The 25863-nt window shown below is 42.9% G+C and overlaps 1 protein-coding gene across 6 annotated transcripts in view; it reads right to left on the bottom strand.

Annotated features, from left to right (window-relative positions):
* The window catches only part of si:ch211-267e7.3 (ADAMTS-like protein 2), a 111066-nt gene that overhangs the window by 18702 nt on the left and 66501 nt on the right, over positions 1-25863 (bottom strand). For all 6 annotated transcript variants that reach the window (XR_005072272.1, XM_037085121.1, XM_037085122.1 and 3 more), the window contains 3 exons: positions 21711-21791; positions 20152-20327; positions 19588-19999 (listed from right to left, as the gene is read on the bottom strand). Coding sequence is in view for 5 of the 6 variants with exons in the window: in XM_037085121.1 (XP_036941016.1) it covers positions 19588-19999; positions 20152-20327; positions 21711-21791 (669 nt within the window). In the remaining variant the exon portion in view is untranslated. The remainder of the gene's footprint in view (positions 1-19587; positions 20000-20151; positions 20328-21710; positions 21792-25863) is intronic.

Below are 25863 nucleotides of genomic sequence, written 5' to 3'. Positions count from 1 at the left end.
CTCTATACAAGATCTTTATGACCATGTACACCTCTTCAAGGAAGCAGTTCCATGGTTCACTAAGACACTGAAAGATGTCATACTAAACTGAAGAGGAACGCCCAGTAAGAGAAGCAACTCAGGAACCCCCAACACCCCAACAACAGAGAGGCACCCTTTCAGGACCAGCCAACAGCAAGATGAGGTAGTACATACAACCACAACACAGACCTCAGGAGAGCAGCAACCATACCCAGTCTGCACAAATCAACCCCAGACCAAGGACCTCGCCACCTCCCAGACCTTTCGCACCGCCACCACCACCTTCTTAAATACTCAAATACAAACCTTAAAGGGCCACAAACATTTTCTCAATGACGCAAAGGTCCATGTATTGAGGTCGGTCAGGCCACATGCAATAATACTGTAATGTTCAAAACAAAATGTCCTTTTCATTCAAAACAACAAAATACGAACTAAAATAAAATGTAATTTCCATTTTAACATAAATTAAAATACACAGTTGAATATGTCCTCTTTTTGTTTGCCTTCAAACATTGTGTCCATCACTTCAGTCATGCATTATCTTATTTCATTGTGTCATAGATGCGACCAGAATCCTGCTTGCAGCTTGATATGACGATTTCAGTGCATTTATCTGTGTTGTTCTTACCTCTGAATTTTGAGTAAATGTCTCTTCAAAATTGCTATGCTTCGTCTCATAATGCCGTTTCAAATTGGAAATCTTCGTCACAGCTTCTCCTGGCATATTGTAACGGCATATTGTAAATATATATATATATATATATATATATATATATATATATATATATATATATATATATGCACGACACCGATTAAGACAGGACTGGTGTTTAGTTTCCGGTGTCGATGGCTAGGATAGACATGGCAGTTCATGACTTCATCTGCAGGTGTCTAGGTGAGCAACTGGAAAGCTGCCGAGTTCTGGGAAATGTTAGCGTCTCCCAGTCTCTGTAGCTGTCAGCTTGTTGTTCACTACTATGGTCGCTACTTAATTAAAAGCCCCCGCTAGGAAACCAGTTCTAAACTCCAATGGTGTGCAATGTAAAGCTCTTATTTTGAAGATAAATGCGACCTGCTTTGACCAGCTAACGAGAGGCGCTCCACTGCATGCTTCCTTTAATAGCGAGGATTTAACATCAATGTGTGTTTGACTGAGGAAGGAAGAATATGGGCCACGGGTCTATAATTAAGTAAATCTGCCAAGTGTTGCCACATTTCTCCTCGATGCATATGTTGTACGTCACTGTTCATTCCCAACTTCGTGCTTCATGTCACATCACATGTTTATGCCTACCCCAGTGGCGGCTTTATGGGAAAGAAGGAATATTGAACTTCCCTTTTAGATAGACAGGGAGGCAGAGTGCATCCTTGCAGCAAATGTGCCGCCTTTTCTATCTAAATGGGGCTAATAATTCCTCTCTCAACCAGCAGAAAATGCTGTGAACACCTGAAAAAAAAAATACTGCCATATACCATGAAACCGTTATTGAAGTTTGAAAAATACCAGAATATACATTTTTGGTCATACCACCCATATATATATATATATATATATATACATAACAGCCACAAGGGAGGGGTTTTTTAAATTGTTTTTTTTCACACAGTCACAGAACCATGACAAACAGAAAGTATCTCAAACAATACTCTGGAACCAAACTGAAAATGTCCTTCACTGTTAGATATAGGCAGTGGAAGCATTGTTACAAAGTAACAACTTCAAATTTAACAGTAACAGGCTGGTGACAAAGTAAAACATGTTGCGCCGATGCTGTTAGCAACCAAGCTGCTAACTTGGATGCAGTATAGCCCCATGTAGTCATGAAGAGGCAGACACACATATTTTACTTCATGCCCAGCATGCAGTGAAACAAGGACACAAATCCCTGATGGTTGATGCCAATGACACAGACATTGCAATCATAGCCACTTCTGTTATGCCCTCTTTGATGCAACTTGGCTTTGAGAAAATGTGGGTGACTTTTGGCAAAGGAGAGAAGACGAGATGGATCCCAAAACATGAAGTGGTTTCAAACATAGGACCAGAGAAAACACGTGGTATCCTCTTCTTTTATGCCTTCAGCAGTTGCGAGATTTTGTCATCCTTCCATGGCAAATCAATGAAATCTGCCTGGAAAACAAGTGATGTGTGTGATGAGGTCTCAAACACATTAACAATACTCAGCAAATGTCCCTCTGCAGTGGAAGATAGTGACCTGCAAGCTTTGGGGAGATTTGTTGTGCTAATGTATGACAGGTCCAGCGATGTCACAATGTGAACGAAGCCAGGATTGATCTCTTTGCCAATATGACTTGATCCCACTAATTCAAGCAGCACTCAAAGAGCATGCCAAACATGATTCTTATGAGGCTGGATATGTGTGGGGACAGGCGTTGAAGTGACATCCACAAATGCTGAGCCCATCTGACTGGGGATGGGTGGAAGAGGACGAGGAGTATAAAGTTTTCTGGACACCACTTCCACCTATTGCGGACAGTTGTTGGGAGTTGACCAAATGCATTGCTTCCACTGCCTATGTCTAACAGTGAAGCACATATTCAGTTTAGTTCCGTAGTATTGTTTGAGATACTTTCTGTTTGTCATGGTTCCGTGGCTGTGTCAGCCAGAGCTACTGTTGCCTCTGGATCTGTCCTCAATGTCATTTAGTATTAGCGATTGCTTAATTATTATTTTGGGGCACTGTCCGTTCAGCACCACAACTGTGCAAATTCATTAGGGCCCGAGCAGGGAACCTGCAAGGACCCTACTGTTTTTCAGATGATTCTTTATTAGGGCCCGAGCAAGGAACCTGCAAGGACCCTATTGTTTTTCAAATGATTCTTTTTTTTTTTTTTTTCTTTGTCCCAAACGATTGCATTTTTCACTGCCTGGACATACCCCAAAACTCACCAAACTTGGTCATGGTTCCGTGGCTGTGTCAGCCAGAGCTACTGTTGCCTCTGGATCTGTCCTCAATGTCATTTAGTATTAGCCATTGCTTAATTATTAGTTTTGGGGCACTTGTCCGTTTCAGCACCACAACTGTGCAAATTCATTAGGGCCCGAGCAGGGAACCTGCAAGGACCCTACTGTTTTTCAAATGATTCTTTATTAGAGGGCCCAGCAAGGAACCTGCAAGGACCCTAGTTGTTTTTCAAGATGATTCTTTTTCTTTTTTTTTTTTTTTTCTTTGTCCCAAACGATTGCATTTTTCACTGCCTGGACATACCACCAAAACTCACCAAACTTAGAATATAAGTCACACCTGGTGAAAAAATTTTATAATCTACTGTTGTACTGAATTTCTCACCACTAGGTGGACGCTGTTTATTAAGGAAAGTGCATTTTGGCTAATAACCCTCATACACTTTGTCACACATTCAAATATCTTAATACTTTGACATGAGTTCCTGAGGATGTTTGCAAGGTGGCGCTCTGTAAATTCAAATAGTTTATATCTCCACAACGGTTGGGCGGATTGACACCAAACTTGGAATATATCATTGCCACTGCCCTCTTGAGGATATCTGACAAAGGGGACTTATCAATCGGCCACTAGGTGGTGGTCTGGTGCCAGTTTTAATATTATATTTGGCCCTGTGCCCACACCATAACACTTATAGAATGAAATTCAATAGGGAGTGGTATAGATTAGCCCCTTGCAACTAACACACCAAAAATGACCAGCAGGTGGCGCTATTTTCCACGTGAGAGCGTGTTTTGTCCCATAAGTCATATATAATGTGTCACACATTGTTAAAACCTATATCTCTATGTTCACTCAATTCAGCTGAATTATTTGGTGTAGACCATGCCCACTTTCGAGCGAAACTTTCATTCACAAAATTGCGACAAATGAAAGAACCATACTTTTTCGAACTCCTCCTAGGCAATTTGACCAATTTGCACTAAACTTTGCGTGAAGCATCTGTGGACCCCTCCTTGACGAGAATTTATCAAAATAATTTTGATAGTCCATAAAATGCCTGAAATTTAAAACAACAAATTCATGCATATTGTGTTGAAAGCAGACAATCTTGCACATCTTAACAAAATACTGTCTGATTTTCACGTAAATGTTCATAATTGTGTTCCGTGGACTGATGAGGCTTTGTGTTCCGATCTGGTCGCAGTTTAATTAGTTTGAATGGAAAGTAAATGGGAAAATCTTAAAATCCTCTTCAAAACTCATTGACTTTCAACCTCTTCTTGTGCTTCATGCTTTTAGCTACAGATACCATTCCACCTTTTAAAGAGTCAGACGACCTTGGGCACGTATTCAGTTTTTAAAAACCTTTTACGGTTTTCAAATTATCACAGTTTTAGTTTTAAGGATTTTTAGGCCATCTCCTGATTTTATAATGGGTGTGTATTGCGTGAGCTAGAGGGCGTGACATCATCGCTAGAGTGTAGAGCAGCTGAAAGAACTGGAGAAAAAAATTCTCTTCAGCATCTACCACATCTTTTAGTTCACATAGACACCATATACACTAGAAATGTAGGACATCTTGTTGGCTTTCAGCTGATGGTCCTATTTTAAGACATAGGACTTACACTTTACACTGACTTACATTATCCAGTGTTCTGAAACAATCAGGAGGAGTTTGAGCCTACCACTCTGCGGGAAGCTTGAGGGTTTGTGCAGCTACTGGACGATGATACTTCAGCTTCTTCCTGAAACTATTTCATTGCATTATGCCTCTTGTGGACATTTCTCTTCAGCCAGCTCGAGAAGCGGACCATCAACTCAGTCTTTGTCCGAGGAATCAGTGCAGCAGTACACACACTTTTTCTATCTTCAGCATACATTATTTAATACCAGCGGAGCAGGCAACAAAATTATAAAGGAACAGCTTCTTCATAGCAAGTTTTGCGTGCACAAGCCCCGACGGCAGCATGCCCCAACACGCATGGACTGCGAGGGCCCCTGTTCATCACTGCTTGCAGTTTTTAAATCAATCAATCTTATATTTGTTTTCCCACCCCTTTTCCCCCCACAAATTTAATGGCTGTTAGTTTAAAAAAAAAACCCTCCCTTGTGACTGTTACCTTGTCGTGGTAAGGGAGCTTATGTACCTTCAGTGAACCCTGAACGAGCTTTGCCAGTGGGAGGCAACTCTTGACAGTTCTTACCAAACTGAACAGGTCATGGGCGAGGAGTCAGAAAAAACACAGTCAAGCAACCTCTCTTGATAGAGCCTTATGAGGAACCCAATACATTTCTATGAGAAAATGTATCATTTAAAGATCCACATGGCGGGCGGCAGTCATCCTGAAAAATGGTTGCCATCTTTCAATTCAAGTTGATGTGGGTGGTTTCTTGTCAAATGACCCTTTAGATGGCTCATGGCAATTTTCGTGTTTGTATGACCAAAGAAACCGTCATATCACTTAACTGCTCCACTAAGGTGTTGGCCATCTTGAAAAATGGCTGCCACAATTTCAAACATCTCAGACAATTTTCTTGTCAAGTGACCCATGGAGAGTGCTCATGCCAATATTCACATTTGTATCATCATCTGAAAGATTCTGATGAAAATAAGCACTTAGCAGCTCCATTAAGATGGAGACAGAGCTGGTACAGCTCAGGGAGCAGCTGGACCAACAACAGCCTAACTCTCCCTTCTTCCAGAATACCCTGACCATCTTCAGGAGAGAACAGGAAGACATAGGCAACACTTGGCTGAGAGATATTCGGCAGGACGGAACCAGTCATAGCAGACAGCTGGACTACCTCAGTGAGGAGGTGAAGTAGCTGAGAAACGACAGAGACAGCTGTGAGGCAGAGATAGCAGCACTGAGAGAGGAGCTGCTGGAGAGGGACAGAACTCTGCTCAGTCTACAGGAGAGCATGGAAACACAATGCTCTCTACTTACAGTCACCCCTCAGACCCTGACTGTCCCCACCCAAACCAGCCCTAGCACCTGCTCAGCCTCCACATAGCCCTACCCCTGGGAGTCTACCCAATCTCCAGTTTCCATGGCAAACCGGATGCGAGTAAGAAGGTGGGATGAATATCGCTGCTTCTAAATCCATGGCAAAACTGCTTTATTCTGTTGGAAAAAAATGCCAAGTTGTCCCTACAAGATCTGGGGCTATGCTACTTACTCTGAAGGCTGGACACCTTGAACAACTGGCTCTATGGACTCACCTTTCTCCGGTGATCAGCTGTTAGCCTCGCCATCAGCTGTTAGCCCTAGCAATGCTCACTTTCAAACCGACTTTCTTGGTGCTCTGTGGCTGTCCATCATTGCTCCGTTGGTCCTCCTCCACCACAACCTCAAGATTATTCACCACCTGGCTCCTTTGCCACTCTCCTCTGCTGCTGTGGTCTCCCCCTGGTGCTATTCCCTGTGGTGCTCACTGCGGTGCTGCTGTTCTCTCCGTGTTGACTGACAGGCATTCCATTATTAGGGCCCGAGCAGGTAGCGACCTGCAAGATCTCAGATGTTTTAGTAGTGATTTTTTTTATGGCCCGCGCAGGTCTCGACCTGCGAGGTCCTCTATTGTCAGGGCCTGAGCAGGGAACCTGCAAGGACCCTATTGTTTTTCAAATGATTATACAGTGCTCAGTGTAAATGAGTATACCCCCTTTGAAAAGTACCATTTAAACAATATCTCAATGAACACAAAAAACAATTTCCAAAATGTTGAATATATATACAAGTTTAATATAACATCTGTTAAACTTATAACATTAAAGTAAGGTCAATAACATATCTTAGATTACACATTTTTCAGTTTTAGTCAAATAAGGGCAATGCAAAAATGAGTACACCCACAACAAAAAACTACTAAATCTAGTACTATGTATGGCCTCCATGATCTTTAATGACAGCACCAAGTCTTCTAGGCCATGGAATGAACAAGTTGGAAACATTTTGCTACATCAGTTCCTTTTTCCATTCTTCAAGATTGATGCTCAACTTGTCTCTTCCGAATTCCCATAGTGTTCAATTGGGTTCAGAATCAGGAGACATACTTGGCCACTGAATCACTTTCACCCTGTTCTTCTTCAGAAATCCAACAGTGACCTTAGATGTGTGTTTAGGATCATTGCCATGTTGAAAAGTGCACGACTAACCAAGAGGCAATGTAGTGATGGTAGCATATTTTCTTTCAGTATAGAGGCAATTATATCTGTGAATTCATGATGCCATCAATGAAACGCAGCTCCCCGACACCAGCAGTACTCAAGCAACCCCCACATAAGGACACTGCCACCACCATGGTTCACTGTAGGCACCATGCATTTTTTCTTTGTATTCCTCACCGTTGCAACACCATACAGTTTTGAAGCCATCAGTTCCAAAAACATTTATCTTGGTCTCTCACTCCAAAGTATAGAGTCCCAGTAGTCTTCATCTTTGTCAGCATGGGGCCCTGGCAAAATCTAGGTGGGCTTTTTTGTGCCTGGGCTTTTGGGAGAGGCTTCCGTCGAGGACGGGCACCCATGCATTGCCATTCCTCTGCAGTGTACGCCGTATTGTGTCACGGGAGAATAGTCACCCCAGTTTGGCTTTCTACTCCTTTGGATAACTGCAGTGAACTTGCATGCCAATTTTCTTCAACCCTTCTCATCAGAAGATGCTCCCGTCGAGCTGTTAACTTCCGTGGACTACCTGGACATCTCTGTGAGATGGTTGCAGTTCCATCTTTTTTAAGTTTTTGTACCACTTTTGCTACAGTATTCTAACTGATAAGTAAAGCTTTGCTGAACTTCTTGTAGCCTTCACCTTTGCAGTGTAAAGAAATTATTTTCTTTCTCACGTCTTGAGACATTTCTCTTCCATGTGGTGCCATTGCTAACAACATGAAATAAGAAGGGGTTTACTACACCCTTTTATAGTCTGTCTGACTGTCTGCTGGACACCTGTGTAATGAATAATTAGACTCACCTGTGGTTGATTATTGTTAAATTAGACATTTGTGGTCTAAAATTTAGCCTTGCTCCAGAGACTTTCAGTGGGGTGTACTCATTTTTGCATCACCCTAATTTGAGTAAAACTGAAAATCTTCATCTCCAAGTTATATAATTAACCTTACTTTCATGTTATAAGTTAAACAGATGCTATATAAAACTTAGTCTTGTTTCAGTGTGCATTGAGATATTGTTTAAAATACTACTTCTCGAAGGGGGTGTACTGAGCACTGTATATATCATATATATATATATATATATATATTTTTTTTTTTTTTTTTTTTTTTTTTTTTTTTTTTTTTTCTTTGTCCAAAATGATTGCATTTTTCACTGCCAACTCATCAAGCTTGGAATACACTGTAAGTCACACCTGCCGAAATATTTTATAATCCATTGTTGTTGTGAATGTCCACCTCTAGGTGGCACTATAATCAAGGATATTGTGTTTTGGCTCATAACTCCCACATACTTTGTGGCACAAATTTTGCAAGCACATGCAACACCGCACCTGCTGCTCCGACTCGCTGATCGATTTCATGCCCCATCGTCCCCTCACTCGTGAACAAAACCCAGAGGTAATTGAACTCCTTCACTTGGGGCAAGGACTCATGAAAATTACATATAGATACACATAGATATTCACACTGAGATGGAGGCAGGGAATTGGCGCAGGATCCCCGCAGTCAAACAGCAGGGAGAATGGAGGTAGTGTGAATGCATAAGCCAGCTGAGCATATCGAGGGCATGCGATCGGACAGTCTGATAACAACACAGGTCCCTCTCACTTAACATAAAAAAGACAGATTTCCCACAAGGCAACGTTACAGAACCAAACTAAAGTAACGTATTAGATGTAACTGTCCTTTGGCAATCTTTATGAGGAAAAAAATACCGCAGTTATACGTGGACAAGTGTCTGTCATCCCGCTCGTCCTCCCGACTCTGTCACTTTTCTGCCTGACAAACAGCATCTGTCACTGGCAAAAAAATGTACTCACCAAGTGTTTGTGATGAAAATAAATATCCGCAACCAAGACTTCAGTGAACTTTGACCCAGAAAACAGCATTCGTCCCCGTGAGTGACAGAGTCAGACACGACCAGTGTACTGATGACGGTTATGTAAATACTACCCTCTTAGAAGGGCTCGATTTTCAATATCAAATGGATGCACCAACCTCTTTTCTTTGGGCTGGAAAAACGACAGGGGCAGGATGGACACATGCACTGCTTGCGCTGGGCGGGGGACAGGTGAGCAGTCTGAACTGAGGGTAGGGGGCTGTAGACAACTCTCCACAACCCAAAGGACTGAACTGGACTCACTGTCACCTTCCAGGTGTTGAGTGAGGCAGTGGTACAGCTGTTGTCTGGGTGTTCACCAGGTGTGGATGGTCTGCGGCTTGACTTCTACAAAAGCTTCTGGTCAGTTCTGGGCCCAGATTGGTATGAGGTGGTGATGGAGTGCCTTCCTGTAGGGAGCTACCACTTACCATTACTCTGTTACCTAAGAAGGGGGATCTCAGTGACTTGAGGAACTGGCTGCCGGTGGCACTGCTCTGTGCTGATATTGAAATCTTTTCTGAGAGTCTGGCAAACCGGCTGAAGGGACAGATGGAGACAATAATACACCACACCCAGAGTTACTGTGTACCAGGGTGGTCAATACATGATGACCTGCATCTCTCTCATGACATGATGGACTTAGCAAAACTCTCAAATATGAACTTTGGTCTTCTCAGTTTGGATCAGGAAAGGGCCTTTGACAGAGTGGACCATGGCTACCTGTTTAAAGGTCCCATATCATAAAAAAACATGTTTTCTCTGGTCTCTACATATATAAGCTGGTCCTCCCTGAGCCTGCCAACTCCCAGAATGAGGAAAACAAGCAATTCCTGTACGGTCTCTGCAGCCCACCCACTGGTAAAACAGCGCTCCTACAGGCTGTTCAGAATAATTATCATAGGCCCGACCTCCTCTGCATGGTGATAGGAGATATCTGAGAGGGGGGTGTTCATCCCTTAGATGAAGTTTGGTGTGTCCTGCAGTGAGACAGCAGTGTTTCACAATGTCGTCGCTCAAAGCTAGACGTGCAAATAGCTCTGTTGTTGGTTGTACAAATCAACATACACGCTTATATTCTGTCCCAGTTACAGAACCACAGAAGAGACAGTGGTTGCGTTTCATATTTTAAGACAACGCGCCGGCTACGGTTCGTGTTAGCTTGTGTGTGTGTGTGTGCTAATCGCTTCACATCGGACAGTAACGAGGGTCAGTGCAAAGCTGACTTTGCCTCGACACTGACCCTCGTAAAAGGATCAGTCCCAACCATACCGGAACCAGCAACTGCACCTGAGCCACCGCAAAGTGTTGCCACGGTTTAATAGTATTTATAGTTGCCTACGAGTATGGTGAAGTCAGTTGGAAATCAGCTAACTAGTTAGCTCCACGTCAGTCTGCTACGCAATGTAGTTTGAAGTGAGTTTAACGTTAATAATACGATGGAGCTTGGTTGTCACAGTAAAAAGTCTGGAAACATGTGCAGACTGGAGACAGAGACGATGTGAACAGTGTAAAAAGAGTTTGGAGACTTAGTTCGAGACAAATACAGCTTTCACTAGCTGTTAGCCATTACCTTCATGGTGGTAAATGTAACAACACATACGAACAAACTAACATCATATAGACACACTGACCATTCTGAAGCGTCCTGCTGCAGCTGCAGAGTCTATACTTCAGGAGCCTCTCCTTCTGGGTCCAATTCTGGGTCAAACTGGTTTGGCTGAATGAAAAAATCTCTGCGAGCCATAGCGATACATATATACATCCACCGTAAAAAATAGTGCATGCTACTGCTGAAGCAAGGGGAATCCTCTCCCTGAGAGTGACATAGCAGGAAGGGCTCTCCAAGTAGGCATTGACAGACAGCGCTCGTCAGCATTTAAAGGTGCAGGCACAGAAACAGACTGCTCTGAATAGAGCTCTGTAGAGCGACTTTTATACAGCTGAAGTTCAGGGCCACGGATGGGTTTGGGGCAATGCATATCGAATACAGAGCTGTTGGACAGCTGTGTGAAATTGATGAAAAACATTATATGGTACCTTTAAGGCTTTACATGCTTTTGGAGTGGGAGGGCTTTTTGTTGCTGGGGTGAAAATGCCCTATGCCAGGGCTTAACATTTAGTGAAGGTAGCTGGGGGGCTGTGTAGGCTGGTGCCTTTGGGCAGGGGAATTCTGCAGGGCTGTCCATTATACAGTGGCCATTGAGCCTTTGCTAGCCTTGCTACGTAGGAAGGTTCAGGGTGGAGTAGGGCTAGAACTGGGGTTTAAGGCCCCTTTGTATTAACAGCCATTGCAGATAATGTGTCAGTACTGGTTTCTGAGGGACTTTACATACTGGGGCCCAGAATTTCAGCTCAGATCAAGCACAGAGATGTGCTAATTAATTCTCTGTTTGGCCAGGCTAAACTGGCTACTTGGCTCACAATGCGTAATGGGTTGCAGGGTTTAGGGCTGGTGGACCCACACCTTTGGGCTGAGTTTGAGCATTATACTTTTGTTGATGACCCTGATGTGTTTCAGAAGGTGTGGTTTATAGACGGGGCTGTTTGTAGCTGGAGAGGGACTGAACTGGTCTTTTGTTTATGAGAAGGGTCTGTAACGGGGGTTTTTATTTTATTTTGTGTGGGTCTCTGTGTGTGTATCTTTGTATAGTGCTGCAATGAATACACAGACATGTTTTAATGAAGGTGGTTAAAAGTCAAAGTCTCTCTCTTCTATCTGTCTTTCTGCCTTTGTCTCTCTCCTTCTCTCTCTCTCTGTGTATGTATGTATGTATGTATGTATGTATGTATGTGTGTGTGTGTGTGTGTGTGTGTGTGTGTGTGTGTGTGATGTTGACACAATATAAATAAACAGTTAAGAATTGTGTTTCTGAGGTTCCACTGGCTGTCCTCAGGTCATGACAAGAGATGATAAATTTAGCTGCAATGCTCTCACATTTGGGCATTTCCCCAAGTAAATATGGGATTTTCTCTATGTCTATCATGTTTTCAAATTCAATGTTCAGTGAAAAGTGTTCATTTCTCAGAGCCTGGTATTTGGGGCATGAGGTGAGGATGTGTAGTCCTGACTCTACCTCTTGTCTGTCACAGTGGGAGCAGACTCTCTCCTCCTCTGGCAGCCAGCTCTATCTATGCCGACCCTTCTCTATAGCTAGGCTGTGTTCACTGAGTCTGTACATAGTCAAGGCTTTTTTAATTTAGGATCTTTTACTGTGCTCAGATAATTTGCTAATGTGAAGTTTCTTTTTAGGGTCAGATAACATTTGAATTGACTGTGTTTTAGTTGTTTCCTTCCAGTATGTGATATAGATTTCTTTTTGTTGGTTGATAATGTGGTTTGGGCTGATTGGCTTGGTGTTGTGGTCCCAAGGATGTCTGGGGCATGCTAGGTTTTCTGGACAGAACCTCAGAGCCAGCTGGCTGAGGGAACTCTTCTCTGGCTTCAGCTCTTGGCAGGTTAGGGCTTTGTGATGGTATGCCTGGGGTCACTAGTTTTTAGGTGATTGTAAAATTGAATTGCTATTTTTTGTATTTTCAATATTAAGGGGTATTGACCAAGTTCTGCTATACATGCATTGTTAGGTGTCTTTCTCAAGACACGCACGATATTCAAAGATTCTGTTATTGTTTTGTCCCATTTGTCAAATTCATGATTTAATTTTGGTCCCCAAATTTCACTGCCATAGAGAATTAACAGGGTCCAGGTCTGACAGAATTTATGTGGAGGTTGAGGTGCTGCTGTAGACCTTCTTTTGTTGGTGACAGCAACACCAAGTCATCTGCGTACAGGAGACCCTTAATTTTTGTGTCATTCAGGTTGAGGACAGGTGCTGTGGATTGATCTAATTGACATGCAAATTCATTCATCAAATTCATCAAATAAATTGAAGAGGATAAGACTAAGATTGCATCCCTGCCTCAAAAGAAGAGTGTTTGTGTGTCTCCTATTTCAACTGCACGATTACTATATGTGTGTATAGATTTAATTGCATTATATGTTTTTTCCCCAAGGCCACTGTTAAGTAGTCTGTAGAAACTGCCCTCATGCCAAATGCAATCAAAGGCCTTTGTGAAATCAACAAAACATGCATAGGCCTTTCCTTTCTTCATGTCTAATTCTTGCTCAATCAGGGTGTGGAGGGTATAGATGTGGCCTGTTGTGTGAAAATTTGGTAAGAATCCAATTCAAAATTCAATTCAAATCATTTTGGTCATTTACAAAACTGATAAGTCTTCTATACATAATGTTGCAAAAGATATTCACAGGTTACTGTTTACAAAGATTTCACGGTAGTTATTAGGGTCATATTTATCTAATTTTTTGTAAAGTGGTGTTATTAAACCTTTATTCCATATGCCAGGAAAAGTGCCAACTAATAATACATAATAATTATAATTCATTTAATCCATATAGGGCTTTTCAAGGACCTGAAGTCGCTTACAGAGTTAGGTACACAGATAGCAAAGATAATACACAGCAAACAAAGATAATACACAGATAGCAAACAAAGAATAACAAGACACAAAACACAGCAGGGAACAAAGGCAGTAGTGGTGTGGAGTAGATAACAGTGGTACAGACAAATAGACAAAAACAGGTACAACAGTAGTCGAGAGGTGGCAGGGATGGATTGAAGAGCGGTGGGGGGCTGATGAGTGAGGAGAGTGGAAGGTGAGTGTAGAGGGGTGAGTCAGGGGGAGAGGGTAGGAATGAAGAAGGTTATGGGCAGGGGAGATCATAGGCTTGTGAGAAGAGGTAGGTTTTTAGGCAGGATTTAAATTTGGCAAGTGAGGGAGAGTCACGGACTGGTTGGGGGAGAGAGTTCCAAAGTCGGGGTGCAGATCTGGAGAATGCTCTGTCTCAGAAGGTTTTCAGTCTGGATGGTGGTAAGGTCAGAGTGAGAGTGGAGGAGGACCAGAGGGCTCGGGAAGGGCGGTGGGGGATAAGGAGGTCAGACAGGTAGGGTGGGGCCAGGTGATGGAGTGCTTTGAAGGTCAGGAGGAGTATTATGAAGTCAATGCTTTGTTTGATAGGGAGCCAGCGGAGGGTGTATAGAACGGGGTGATGTGTTCACGGGACCTGGTGTGAGTGTGGAGGCGAGCAGCAGAGTTTTGGACCGTTTGGAGTCTATGGAGGGAATGAGAGGTGATGCCAGTGAGGAAGGAGTTGCAGTGGTCAGGACGTGAGGAGATGAAGGCGTGGATAAGGGATTCAGCAGCGGGGGGGAGAGGCAATGTCTGATTTTGGCGATGCGGCAGAGGTGGAAGTAGGAGGTCTTAACAGTGGCGCTGACATGGGGATCAAAGGAGAGAGTGGGGTCCAGGATAACACCAAGGTTACGTGCCAGGGGGGAGAGAGAGATGATTGAGCTGTCAATGGTGAGTGAGATGGTCCAGTTTTGTTAAGAGTGGATTTGGTGCCAATGAGGAGGAGCTCTGTTTTGTCACTGTTGAGTTTGAGGAAGTTCTGATACAGCCATGTTTTTATTGTGGAGATGCAGGTTTCGATGTGGTTGAGGGGAGGATTTTGGATGGATTTGGTGTGAATGGAGATCTGGGTGTCGTCAGCATAACAGTGGAAGTCGAGGTCGAGTTTGCGGATGATGTGTCCATGGGGGAGCAGATGAAAAGAAGGGGGCCGAGGACTGAGCCCTGAGTGACCCCTGCGTAACAGGAGAAAGGGTGGTTGTGTGGCCAGAGAGGGAGACGAACTGTTGTCTGTCAGTGAGGTAGGAAGTGAGCCAGTCGAGAGCAGTGCCCTCGACACCCTGCTGGCGCAGCCTTTGAAGGAGGATGGCATGATTGACAGTATCAAAGGCCGTGCTGAGGTCAAGTAGTAGCAGGATGTTGAGGGCACCGGAGTCTGCAGAGGTGAGGAGGTCATTGACAACTTTAATAAGGGAAGTTTTGGTGCTGTGAAGTGGGTGGAAACCAGATTGGAGGGGTTCATAGAGGTTTGACTGGAGGTGGGTGTGAGGTTGGGCAGCGACAATGCGTTTCAGGGTTTTGGAGAGGAACGGCAGGTTGGAGATGGGACAGTAGTTGGAGAGGTTGGCTGGATCAAGGGTGGGCTTATGGAGGATGGGGGTGATGGAGGCAATTTTGTAGATAGAGGGAACAAGACCAAGGGACAGAGACGGATTGAAGAGGGTGGTGAGGTGGGGGATGAGGACGGGGAGACAGGCCTTGGTTAGAGCCGTTGGGAGGGGGTCGAGAGAGCAGGTGGTTGTTTTGGACGTAGTGATGATGTCCAAAATGTGGGAGGAGTCAATGGGGGAGAAGGCAGTGAGAGAAGGGGGGGTGGTATGGTCTGGGAGGGGGAGGGGGACTGGAATGGTGGTGGTGGAGGAGTTGCAGACGGCGGCAGTCAGGAAGCTGTTGATTTGGGAGATTTTATTGTTGAAGGCGAGTAGGAAAGTGTTGCAGAGGTCAGGTGAGGAGGGTGGATTGATGTCTGCTGGCTGGAGCAGTTTGTTGACAGTGGAGAACAGGTTGCGGGGGTTCCGGTTGGCACTGTTGATGAGGGTGGAGAAGTGGGTGGATTTAGCAGCTTGGAGAGCATCACGGTAGGAGATGTGGTGTTTGTAGGCATCAGCGTGAACAGTGAAGTGGGTTCGTTTGTGAAGTTGTTCGAGTTGGCGGCCGGTCTGTTTCATGGTGCGGAGTTCAGGGGTGCACCAGGGGGCAGAGTTGGTGAATGAGACAGAGGACGTTTTCCAGGGGGCGAGGGAATCCAGTGAGTCAGAGAGGATGGAGTTGAGCATGATGTCATAGTTGACAAGAGGGGGCAGAGTCGAGGGGGAAGGCAGAGGATATGAGCTGGGAGAGGGAGAGTGGGTTGACTGATTTGATGTTGTGGTAGGAGATGTAGCGCTTTTTGGGATTATGGGGGGAGGGTAGAGGAGCGGAGAAGATGATGCATAGATGATCAGAAAGAGGGAAGAGGAGGGGATAGGGATTAGAGACGAGTAGGGAGGTGGAGCAGACAATGTCGAAGATATGGCCTTTGGTATGGGTGGGGAAGTCAATGTGTTGGGTGAGGTGGAAACAGTCGAGAAGGGAGAGAATGTCGGATGTAAGTGGGGTGTTGGGCTGATCAGTGTGGATGTTGAAGTCACCGATAAGTAGGAGGAGAGGAGGGGACGCAATGGCGAGGAGTTCAGACTGTTCAGAGAGAAAAGATGGGTGTGGCTTTGGGGGACAGTAGATTAGAACAGCAGTAATAGAGTTGGGGAGGGAGAAGGCAAGGTGTTCAAAGGATGAGATAGATGGGACATTGAGGTTTAGTTCAGTGATGGTCAGGGATTGTTTATGGAGAACAGCAACGCTTCCCCCTCAGCTGCAGAGGCGGGGTCTCGGAATGTAGCTGTAGTTGGAAGGAGTGGTTTGGTTGAGAGCATAGTAGGCTAGGGGCTGTTGCCATGTTTCACAGAGGAGGAGCAGATCAAGGTTATTGTCCAGTAGCAGTTCAAATATAAAAGGTGATTTGTTGGAGAGGGATCGACAGTTCAGCAGTGCAAGGGAGATGGATGGAGGGGCAGGGGAGGGGGAACGGATGTTGCTGAGGTTGGCAGTGCGGCAAGTGGGAATGACGGGGGGGCGAGAGTTAGTCCAGATGGAGGGGGTAGGTGAGCCATGGGGGAGGTGTTGGAAGCGAGGGGGACCAGAACCTCGGTGGATGAAGTGGGCGAAGGATCCCAGCTTTCCCAACTGCAGTGGCAGCAGCAGCAGGGTCGAGAGAGTCCGAAGTAGGAAAAGTGAAAATCCAAGGTGGAGATGAGTCATCAGAGGTGGAAGAGGGCCAGGTAGGATGTTGGCAGCTGCTAGCATCTGGTTAGCTAGAAGCTGGTAGGCAGTGAGTTGTGTGGGCGCAGCAGTGGACCAGGGGTTGAAGTTGGTGGAGTGGGTGATGTTGGTTGCCCCAGACTGTACCCGCGCAGCAGGCAGGGCCCATATTGCCATGTCAACAGTCAGCTAGGCTAGGGCAGGAGAGCTGGCAGGGAGTAGGGACTTGCCCCCAGGTATGCCGAATGGATAGTGAGACAACTGGGCTGATGTTATTAGCGAGGCACTCAGCTAGGCTACTGCTGATGAGCAGGCAGGGAGTGGGGGCTCCCCCCCGAACGCCGGCCGGATAGTGAGACAGCTAGGCTAATGTTGTTAGCAGGACACTCGGCCAGGCTATGTTTTGACAAACCGGCAGGGAGTGTGGCTAATGTTGTTAGCAGCACACATAGCGGGACGGTCACGGGTTAGCACAGTCACCACCACAAACACACAATGTACTCTCCGAGGTCCAGAGCAGGTGATCCACACACTCAGAGACACAGGTAGATCCAGTGAAGGGAAAACAGATCAATCCAATGGTGGTGGAGGTAAAGCCAGCTGATAGTTAGCTAGCTGGCTAATACAGCTGATTGTCCGGGAGTGAAGGAACGGATGAGGGAAGTGAGCGAGGAACTGAGGGGAAGCGTAATGGATAGGGAAACGCAGACAGTTAAACAGCTAAACTAACACAGAGACGAGGGAATAAAACAACACAAATAAAGAGATAGGCAGACAGGAAAACGTAGGACGGACACAGGGACAGAAGTGGCAGTCAACAAACCAGACGCCAGCAGTGCTCTAACCTGGAAGACAACACATGCACACAACGAGAGAACAGGACAGAACAGACACTGCTAGAACTATATTAAAACGTTTGAGTAGCGCCAATTTTAATTTATGTACAGAATGTTTGATCATTTCCTTTAGGATGTTGTCAACTCCACGGGCCTTTTTAGCTTTCAGGGATTGGATGCTTTAGATGCTTCAATAACAGAGCATGAACTGACATAGAGGGTATTGGTTGTCTTTAATTACTAATTCTGAAGTTTTCCACTTGGTGTGTCTTTTGCTCTTTGTATATTGCTGCATAATTCAGTAAAACAATTCATCCAAATGCTGCGATTTTGTATTGCCAATTGATCTTGTTGTGTTTGTTTAGAGTGTTCCACGTTTGCCAGAACTGGTTTGACTTTAAAGATTCTTCTATTTCAGAGAGCTGGATTCTGGTGTGTTGGTGTCTTGGGGGAAGGAGCCAGAGCTGGTGCGGGAGGTTGAGCGTTACCGGTTGGATCTGGTGGGGCTTGCCTCCATGGCTCTGGATAGGGGCTGGACACTATTCTTCTCCAGAGTTGCCAAAGGTGTGAGGCGACGGACGGTTTTGTGGGGATACCCACAAGTCCCCGGATGAGCGCTGCCATGTTGGAGTTTACCTCAGTGGACAAGAGGGTTGTTTCCCTACATCTAAGGGCTGGTGGGGAAAACCCTTGACTGCTGTCTGTGCATATGCACTGAACAGCAGTTCGGAGTATGCTGCCTTCTTTGAGGTCCTGGCTGGGGCACTGCATGGGGCTCCAGTGGGGGACTCTGTGGTCCTACTGGGAGACTTTAACACACACATAAGCAATGATGGAGATACCTGGAGGGGTGCGATTGGGAGGAGAATCAAAATGGTGATCTATTATTAGACTTTTGCGCTTGTCACGGTTTGTCTATAATGACCACCACCCCGTTTCCACCACTGGAGAAGGACTTTTGGGCGGCACCAGAGCACTTTTGGAAAACCATTCGGCACCTCAGGAGGGGGAAACGGGGAACCATCCAAGCTGTGTACAGCAAGGATGGGACCTTGTTGACCTCAACTGAGGAGGTCATAGGGCGGTTGGAAGGAGTACTATGGTGACAGAGACAGAGCTGGAGGATGACGTGGTATCATCACCAACTTCCCTGACCACCGAAAAATTTGATAATTCAATGTCACTGAGTGTGGCTGTGACCTACGGGTTCGGTAGCGCCCCCTACTTTAGCGTAATGCCCTGCCTCCTACATGCACATACATGAACGAAATTCAGTGTGCACATTTATCATGAGCAGACGCATAAAAAACACTCTTGGACCCATACCGTCACTCCAACAGGAAGGCAACTATTTTGATCTGTGGCAGCATTTTTCCCAAATTCATGCCTCATTTATCTTGTCCTAGAGCTTTTACACCACAGTCTTCACATTAACTCAGTATCATCTTCATGCCTTGAAAATGGAAAGTTGTGGAAATCTTTCCGCTACGTCATACCCGGTGACACATTCATTTCTGTTTCTTCCATGCTTATTTCATGTACTGTGCTGCTTTGCCAGTGTCTTTACCCAACAGTAATATCTGAGCAACATCCTAACTGGTAGGTAACTAGGCTGTGAATGTGAATGTGTTGAACAGGTGAATGTGTTGATTTCAATAACATATTGAATGAAATGAAATGAAATGCATTTCAAATTAATGAGATGTATACACTTTGAAATGAAAAATATCATGAAAAAAGACTTGTATGCCAGCTAATGTGTGGTGCAGGGGTTTTATACAAGGGAAACTGTGGTCAGCTCTGTGATCAGTGTTTGTATTTTAACACCATGATTTGACTGTCAGTTGACTCAGTCACTGACGGATCATTCTGACACTGGAACAGTCAGCACAAGCAGATTATTCTCAATTTAAAAATGTTAAAGCTTGTTTACTCAAGGACAGAGCAATCTGTGACTCACGGTAGCCAGATGGCACTGGAGGTCCCCGCTCTTCCACATCATTATGGCTCAATACGTGACTGGTGACATCAGCTGATCTGAAGACCAACATGGCAGCAGGCGGTGGAGGGCTGGGTGTCCTGACCTCCCATACTACTTCTTCCTCCTCCTCTTCATGCAGATGGACATCTGATTGGTCATCTGCTCCTAGCTGGGTGTTGTAGTGATGAACGATTGTCACGCTCCCTCTGCTGTGGTTCATTACTCTAAGTAGATCCTCTCTGATGTCCTCATTTATCTCGTTGTAGGTGAGGTTAAGATGAGAGTGGGAGGGGCCTGTGGTGATGTCTTGTCCAGCTGTGATGCCATGAGATGTGCGAGGGATGGTGTACTCATAGGTGATGTGGGGGAGCTTCCCATTCATGTTATAGTACTGCATGCCCAAAAAGAGGTTAGTTACAGTCACGGGTTAGTTACTTCATACTGGAAGTGAAATCATTCTTTTATAACAGTAAAATGAGACACACATATACTTGTATTCTGTGTGTGTGTGTGTGCTTGTGTGTGTGTGTGTGTGTGTGCTACCATAACGTTCAGGCCCTGAAGTGTTGGTCCCTGGGCAATGATATACTCCAGGCCATCAGAGAAAACATTGCTCGGACGTCTGTATTTAAAAACTGTTCCTGCTACACGGAAGTTTTGAGGATTGTCAAACACAGTGTTTCCATTGAAGAAGAAATTACCAGCCTCATCTGACAGGGCTAGATAGGAAGGGAAACATCAGGGCAGTAACTTAGACAAGCTGATTTTCAAAATTCAAAAAACACACAGAAAGATTTGTCATTTACAAATTAGTAGTTTCTACAATATATGAGGTGATTCTTATTTAAATCACCAAATTACAAAGAGTTAGGGAAGGAGATCAAAATAACCTTTGTTTAGTAAGAAAAAATGTAGGCCCAGATCATGTTTAGCTTAGCTTATCATAAATTAGGGCTGAACGATATATCGTTATTGTATCTATATCTAGATATGAACATTCAAGATATCAATAACGAAAATGTATATATATCAAAACGATAAAGATTCCACCCCCCCACCCCGCATGTACAGCTCCGGCAGTCACAACAAACATCATCTTTACGATTGCCCTTGAATACACCTCTAAGGCCAGCCAACCACAAACCTTATTTCATGCTTGCTGTGGATAGAGAGCTGAAGCCAACCAATGACAAACATACGAGGACGGGAGTGAGGGAGACGGAGACTGAGATACACACACACACACACACACACACACACACACACACACACACTTAAGTGCTGCCAACTTAGAGACTTTCTCGCTAGATTTAGCGACTTTTCAGACCCTCTTAGTGACGTTATTTCTAAAAAGCGACTAGTGACAAATTTAGCGACTTATTCAGATCATCAGGGGAAAGGCGAGAAATATATTATGTTGTAATTTTCATGCTGCTCAGAATCATCGCAATCCACGACTCCTCTGCAGCGCCAGGCTCTTTCCCCTCCCACGCGGCTGTGCAGGCGGCAGGCCAGTGGGTGTATGGGGGCACTGGCCGGGGCAGGCAGGAGCGGACGCCGCGGCCGATCTGTGGATTCGAGCCCAGATAGCTGCCGTTTACTCTGTTTTGATCCGTTAATTCTCTGACTTCTTAGTCTTTCTAGATTCCACTGGTACTTTACCGGCAATAACCTGAAGCTTAGTCTCGATCTTCACTCTCAATTTTTCTCTCCAGACAAGGATGTTAGCGTTCATCTTGTAAAAATGCATAGTTTGTTTGATCTTCTCCCTCTCTTTACTGTTGTTACTTAAAATATATTTGTCTCTGTAGTGAGTTTGGGATTATTTGTTAAAGATTTCTCTCTTCTCGCTTAAAACAATCTCTTTATTTTTCTGAAACATGCTTGGTTTTCACCAAACTCATAGTCATATTGTAACGTATCAACATCAAGATATCTGGCATAAATATCGAGACACGAAATTTTGTCCATATCGTTCAGCCCTATTATAAATGGATATGTCAAATATAATTTCATAACAAAATTAATTACTTTAACTGTTGATTTAAATCTGTTGATTTGGTTATCAGGTTATTGACCTTAAAGGAATTGTTGGTTCTCACCCAGGATGTTCTCAGTCTTATGTCTCTCTATGATCTGAATGTCTGAAGCTCCAGTTGGGATGTTGGTGATGAACACGTAGCCTGATGACAAAAACAGCTATTTTAAACTCTGGCACAATGGTCTGGACTTTTTAAAATGACAGTAACTTAAGCCAAATTTAGCCCTGCCAGCAAGTTAAGACAGTTTGTGTAATTTCCAATTTATTGTTATGAAAAGAACTGTGTGCCGGTCTGCTTGGCCAGTACAAATCTGCAGTTGCCCGCAGACGTGTAGTGCGGAAAATATGTTGGACCATGCAACTAAATTGAGTCTGTTTACAACATCCACTTGTTAATGAGACACACAGCATTCAGGATTTGAAGAAATACACTGGCTGTCTAAAACAAACTATAATTAACACTTGATCGGTCAGTCATTCACCCAGGGCCCTAATTTGCTGAATGGTGTTCAAGTCAAGTCAAAATAATTGTCCAGATCAAAACATTTTTCATGTTTGAATGTATTGCTCACATTATAACATCAGCACAGACCCCCTCTGCATCCAGAATTTCATTCTGGATATCTGCCATAGAATTCTTACTAGGAATAGAAATCTTACTAGGCATTTCAGATATCTCAATCCAGTTGTTACAAGTCACAATATTCATTTCAGATATCCAAAATGAAAAATTATTCCAGATATCCAGAATGTAATTTTCACTATCCAAAAATACATTGTAACTAATAAAAATGTCATTATGGATATCCACAATATATTTACAGATGTACACAATGGCATTTTACAAATTGTGGATATCCATAATGACATTTGTACTAGTCACAATGATTTTTGGATATTCAAAATTACATAGTTATTCATTTTGGATATCTGAAATAACTAGTAACAATTGGATTGAAGATATCTGAAAAGGAAGTTTTTCCTTGTAAGAATTCAATTGCAGATATCCAGAATGTTCATTCTAGATATCAGAACGTAATTGTGGATATCTGAAAATGAAAGTGACATCTTTTGTCCAAGGAAGAATGACATTGTGGACAAGGGCCTTACCATGGTATAGATATTGGGGGGATATTGTTGAAAAGTACATTTTCAACAATTGTATAATTGTTGAAAATGTATATGATATTTTATGGATGAAAATTTGCACATTTAGAAGTTTTTAGGACAACATTGACCATTTGAATTCACATGTAAATGGTAGGGGTAGGTTTATATGAGAGCCCTTCCCTTTTTTTTTTAAAGTACATTTTGAACAATTGTATAACTGTATGATATTTTATGTATGAAAATTTGCACATTTAGAAGTTTTAAGGAAAACATTGACCATTTGAATTCACGTGTAAATGGTAGGGGTAGGTTTTTTATTATATATATATATATATATATATATATATATATATATATATATATATATATATATATATATATATATCCATATTGGTCAAGCACATCCCAGCAAACCAATTAGGCCAGGTGCATTATTCAAAAATGCAATACAAATACACTTAAATACATAAAATTCAGGAATAAAATAAGGCTGAGTCTCAAATAGGCACTTAAGCAGACTCTCAATTCAAAATGAGCACTAAAGCTGACTCAATACCGCAATTCAAAATGAATATCAAAGCTGACTAAATACGGCAATTCAAAATGAATAGTAGAAATATAAGGCTGTGAACAGTGACACAGAATTTGTCTTCAAAATAAGAGCTTTACATTGCACCCCATTTAGAACTGGGTTCTTAGCGGGGGGCTTTTACTTTGAAAGTAGCACGCTACCCTCCACTCCGAAATCCCTGGTCAACCTTAATTTGCAGTGCCTGTATATTGACGATATTACGGTAATGCCGTGCCAGAACAGAATTCAAAATAAAAGCAAACACTTATGAACGCAGTCTGCAATTTCACACAAATACAATCAATCATCCAGTCTGTTAATTGATTGATGAATTATTTAAACAATTAGTTAATTACTTAATTGAGCATTTAAGGAATTAATTCATTGATAATTTAATTCATATTACCATCCTTATTCTGATCACACTGAAGCTGTAGAAGATGTGGGCCATGACATTTCATCTGTTTGTACAATTAGTCCAACATAAAAATAAACACAATAGCTGGAGTATCTGATGAGAATTTTCAAAATAAAAGCCCACTTAATAGTCAAATATTTTCAATATTTCTCTCAAATTCAGATCCACATTAAGAGGAAACTACCAGTTTCCACATATTCATTTCACTTCAGACTGATAGAACTCAACCTCAGAGACTCACTCATAATTCCAGGAAGTTCGGATGTGGATTTTCAAAATAAAAGCCCTGTCAAATCTGTCACTTTTGCTAATATTTCCCTTTGATTTCAGATTCACATTAAAAGAAAACTACCCATTTCAACAGACTCATTTCTGTTCACACTGATAGTTCTCCACCTTAGAGAGTCATTAATGTAATTCCAGAATGGTCTGATGTGGATTTTCAAAATTAAAGCCCTCTGGAAACTGAGATTTTTAATAATATTTCCTTTTGATTTCAGATTTACTTTAAAAGAACACTACCTGTTTCCACAGACTCATTTCACGTCAGACTGATAGTACTCAGTGTCAGAGTAGCACTGAGATAATTCCAGGAGGATCTGATGTGGATTTTCAAAATTAAAGCCCTCTAAAATGTGATTTTTGATGATATTTCCCTTTGATTTCAGATTTACTTTAAAAGAAAACTACCTGTTTCCAAAAACTCATTTGTGTTCAGATTGATAGTACTTCAAGTCAGAGTGTCACTCATGTAGTTCCAGGATGTTCTGATGTGGATTTTCAAAATTAAAGCCCTCTAAAATGTGACATTTCTGCTAATATTTCCCGTTGATTTCAGACTTACTTTAAAAGAAAACTACCTGTTTCCACAGACTCATTTCTGTTCAGACTGATAGTACTCAACGTCAGAGATGCAACCAGATAATTCCAGGAGGATCTGATGTGGATTTTCAAAATTTTCAAAATCCCAATAAAATACATTTACATTTGTGGTGAAAATGTGATAACGTGTCGAAAAGTTCAAGGGGGATTAATACTTTTAGAAGGAACTGTATATAGACAGTATCATTTAAATTCAAATGAGCAAATCCACAGATATAATAGGCAAACTAAAGAACAACGAAGCAAACTCTTTAAAGGGAGAGGGACTAGGACTGGTAAAAGACTGTAAAACTATAAGCACACAAGGCAGAAGATAAAAATCTGGCCAACATGGGCCAGGTGAGGGAGCACATGTGGCAGTCAGACAAGGAAGAAACACTTTGCGACTGAAACAACAGGACATGGCCCTGCTGAAAGAGGTGTTCATGTCAATCTGAATTTGGAGGGAAAATAATGCTTAAATAATTTGAGAACAACTCTGAGGTTGAACACCATCAGTCTGAAGTGAAATTAGTCTGTGGACACCGGCAGATTCCCTCCACTATCAATCTGTATTTGAGGGAAATATTATAAATATTTTGCATTTCACAGGGCTTAAATTTTGAAAATCCACATCAGATCTTCCTGGAATTATCTGAGTGCAACTCTGACGTTGAGTACTATCAGTCTGACGTGAAATGAGTCTATGGAAACAGGTAGTTTTCTTTTAAAGTTAATCTGAAATAAAGGGGAATATTAGCAAAAATGACACATTTGACAGGGCTTTAATTTTGAAAATCCACATCAGAACTTCCTGAAATTATCTGAGTGCAACTCTGAGGTTGGGTTATATCAGTCTGAAGTGAAATGTGTCTGTGGAAACAGGTAGTTTTCTTTTAAAGTAAATCTGAAATCAAAGAGAAATGTTATCAACAATCTCAATTTTAAGAGGGCTTTAATTTTGAAAATCCACATCAGAACTTCCTGAAATTATCTGAGTGCAACCTTGACATTGAGCACTATCAGTCTGAAGTGAAATGAGTCTGTGGAAACAGGTACTTTTCTTTTAAAGTAAATCTGAAATCAAAGGGAAATATTGGTAAAAATGTAACATTTTAGAGGGCTTTAATTTTGAAAATCCACATCAGAACGTCCTGGAACTACATGAGTGACACTCTGACTTGAAGTACTATCAATCTGAACACAAATGAGTCTGTGGAAACAGGCAGTTTTCTTTTAAAGTAAATCTGAAAT

Source organism: Acanthopagrus latus, chromosome 21 (genome assembly GCF_904848185.1).
Source record: "Acanthopagrus latus isolate v.2019 chromosome 21, fAcaLat1.1, whole genome shotgun sequence".
In the NCBI taxonomy this organism is placed as follows: domain Eukaryota; kingdom Metazoa; phylum Chordata; class Actinopteri; order Spariformes; family Sparidae; genus Acanthopagrus; species Acanthopagrus latus.
The sequence above is the reverse complement of the archived record's forward strand: the minus strand, read 5'-3'. Positions and strand labels throughout refer to the sequence as shown.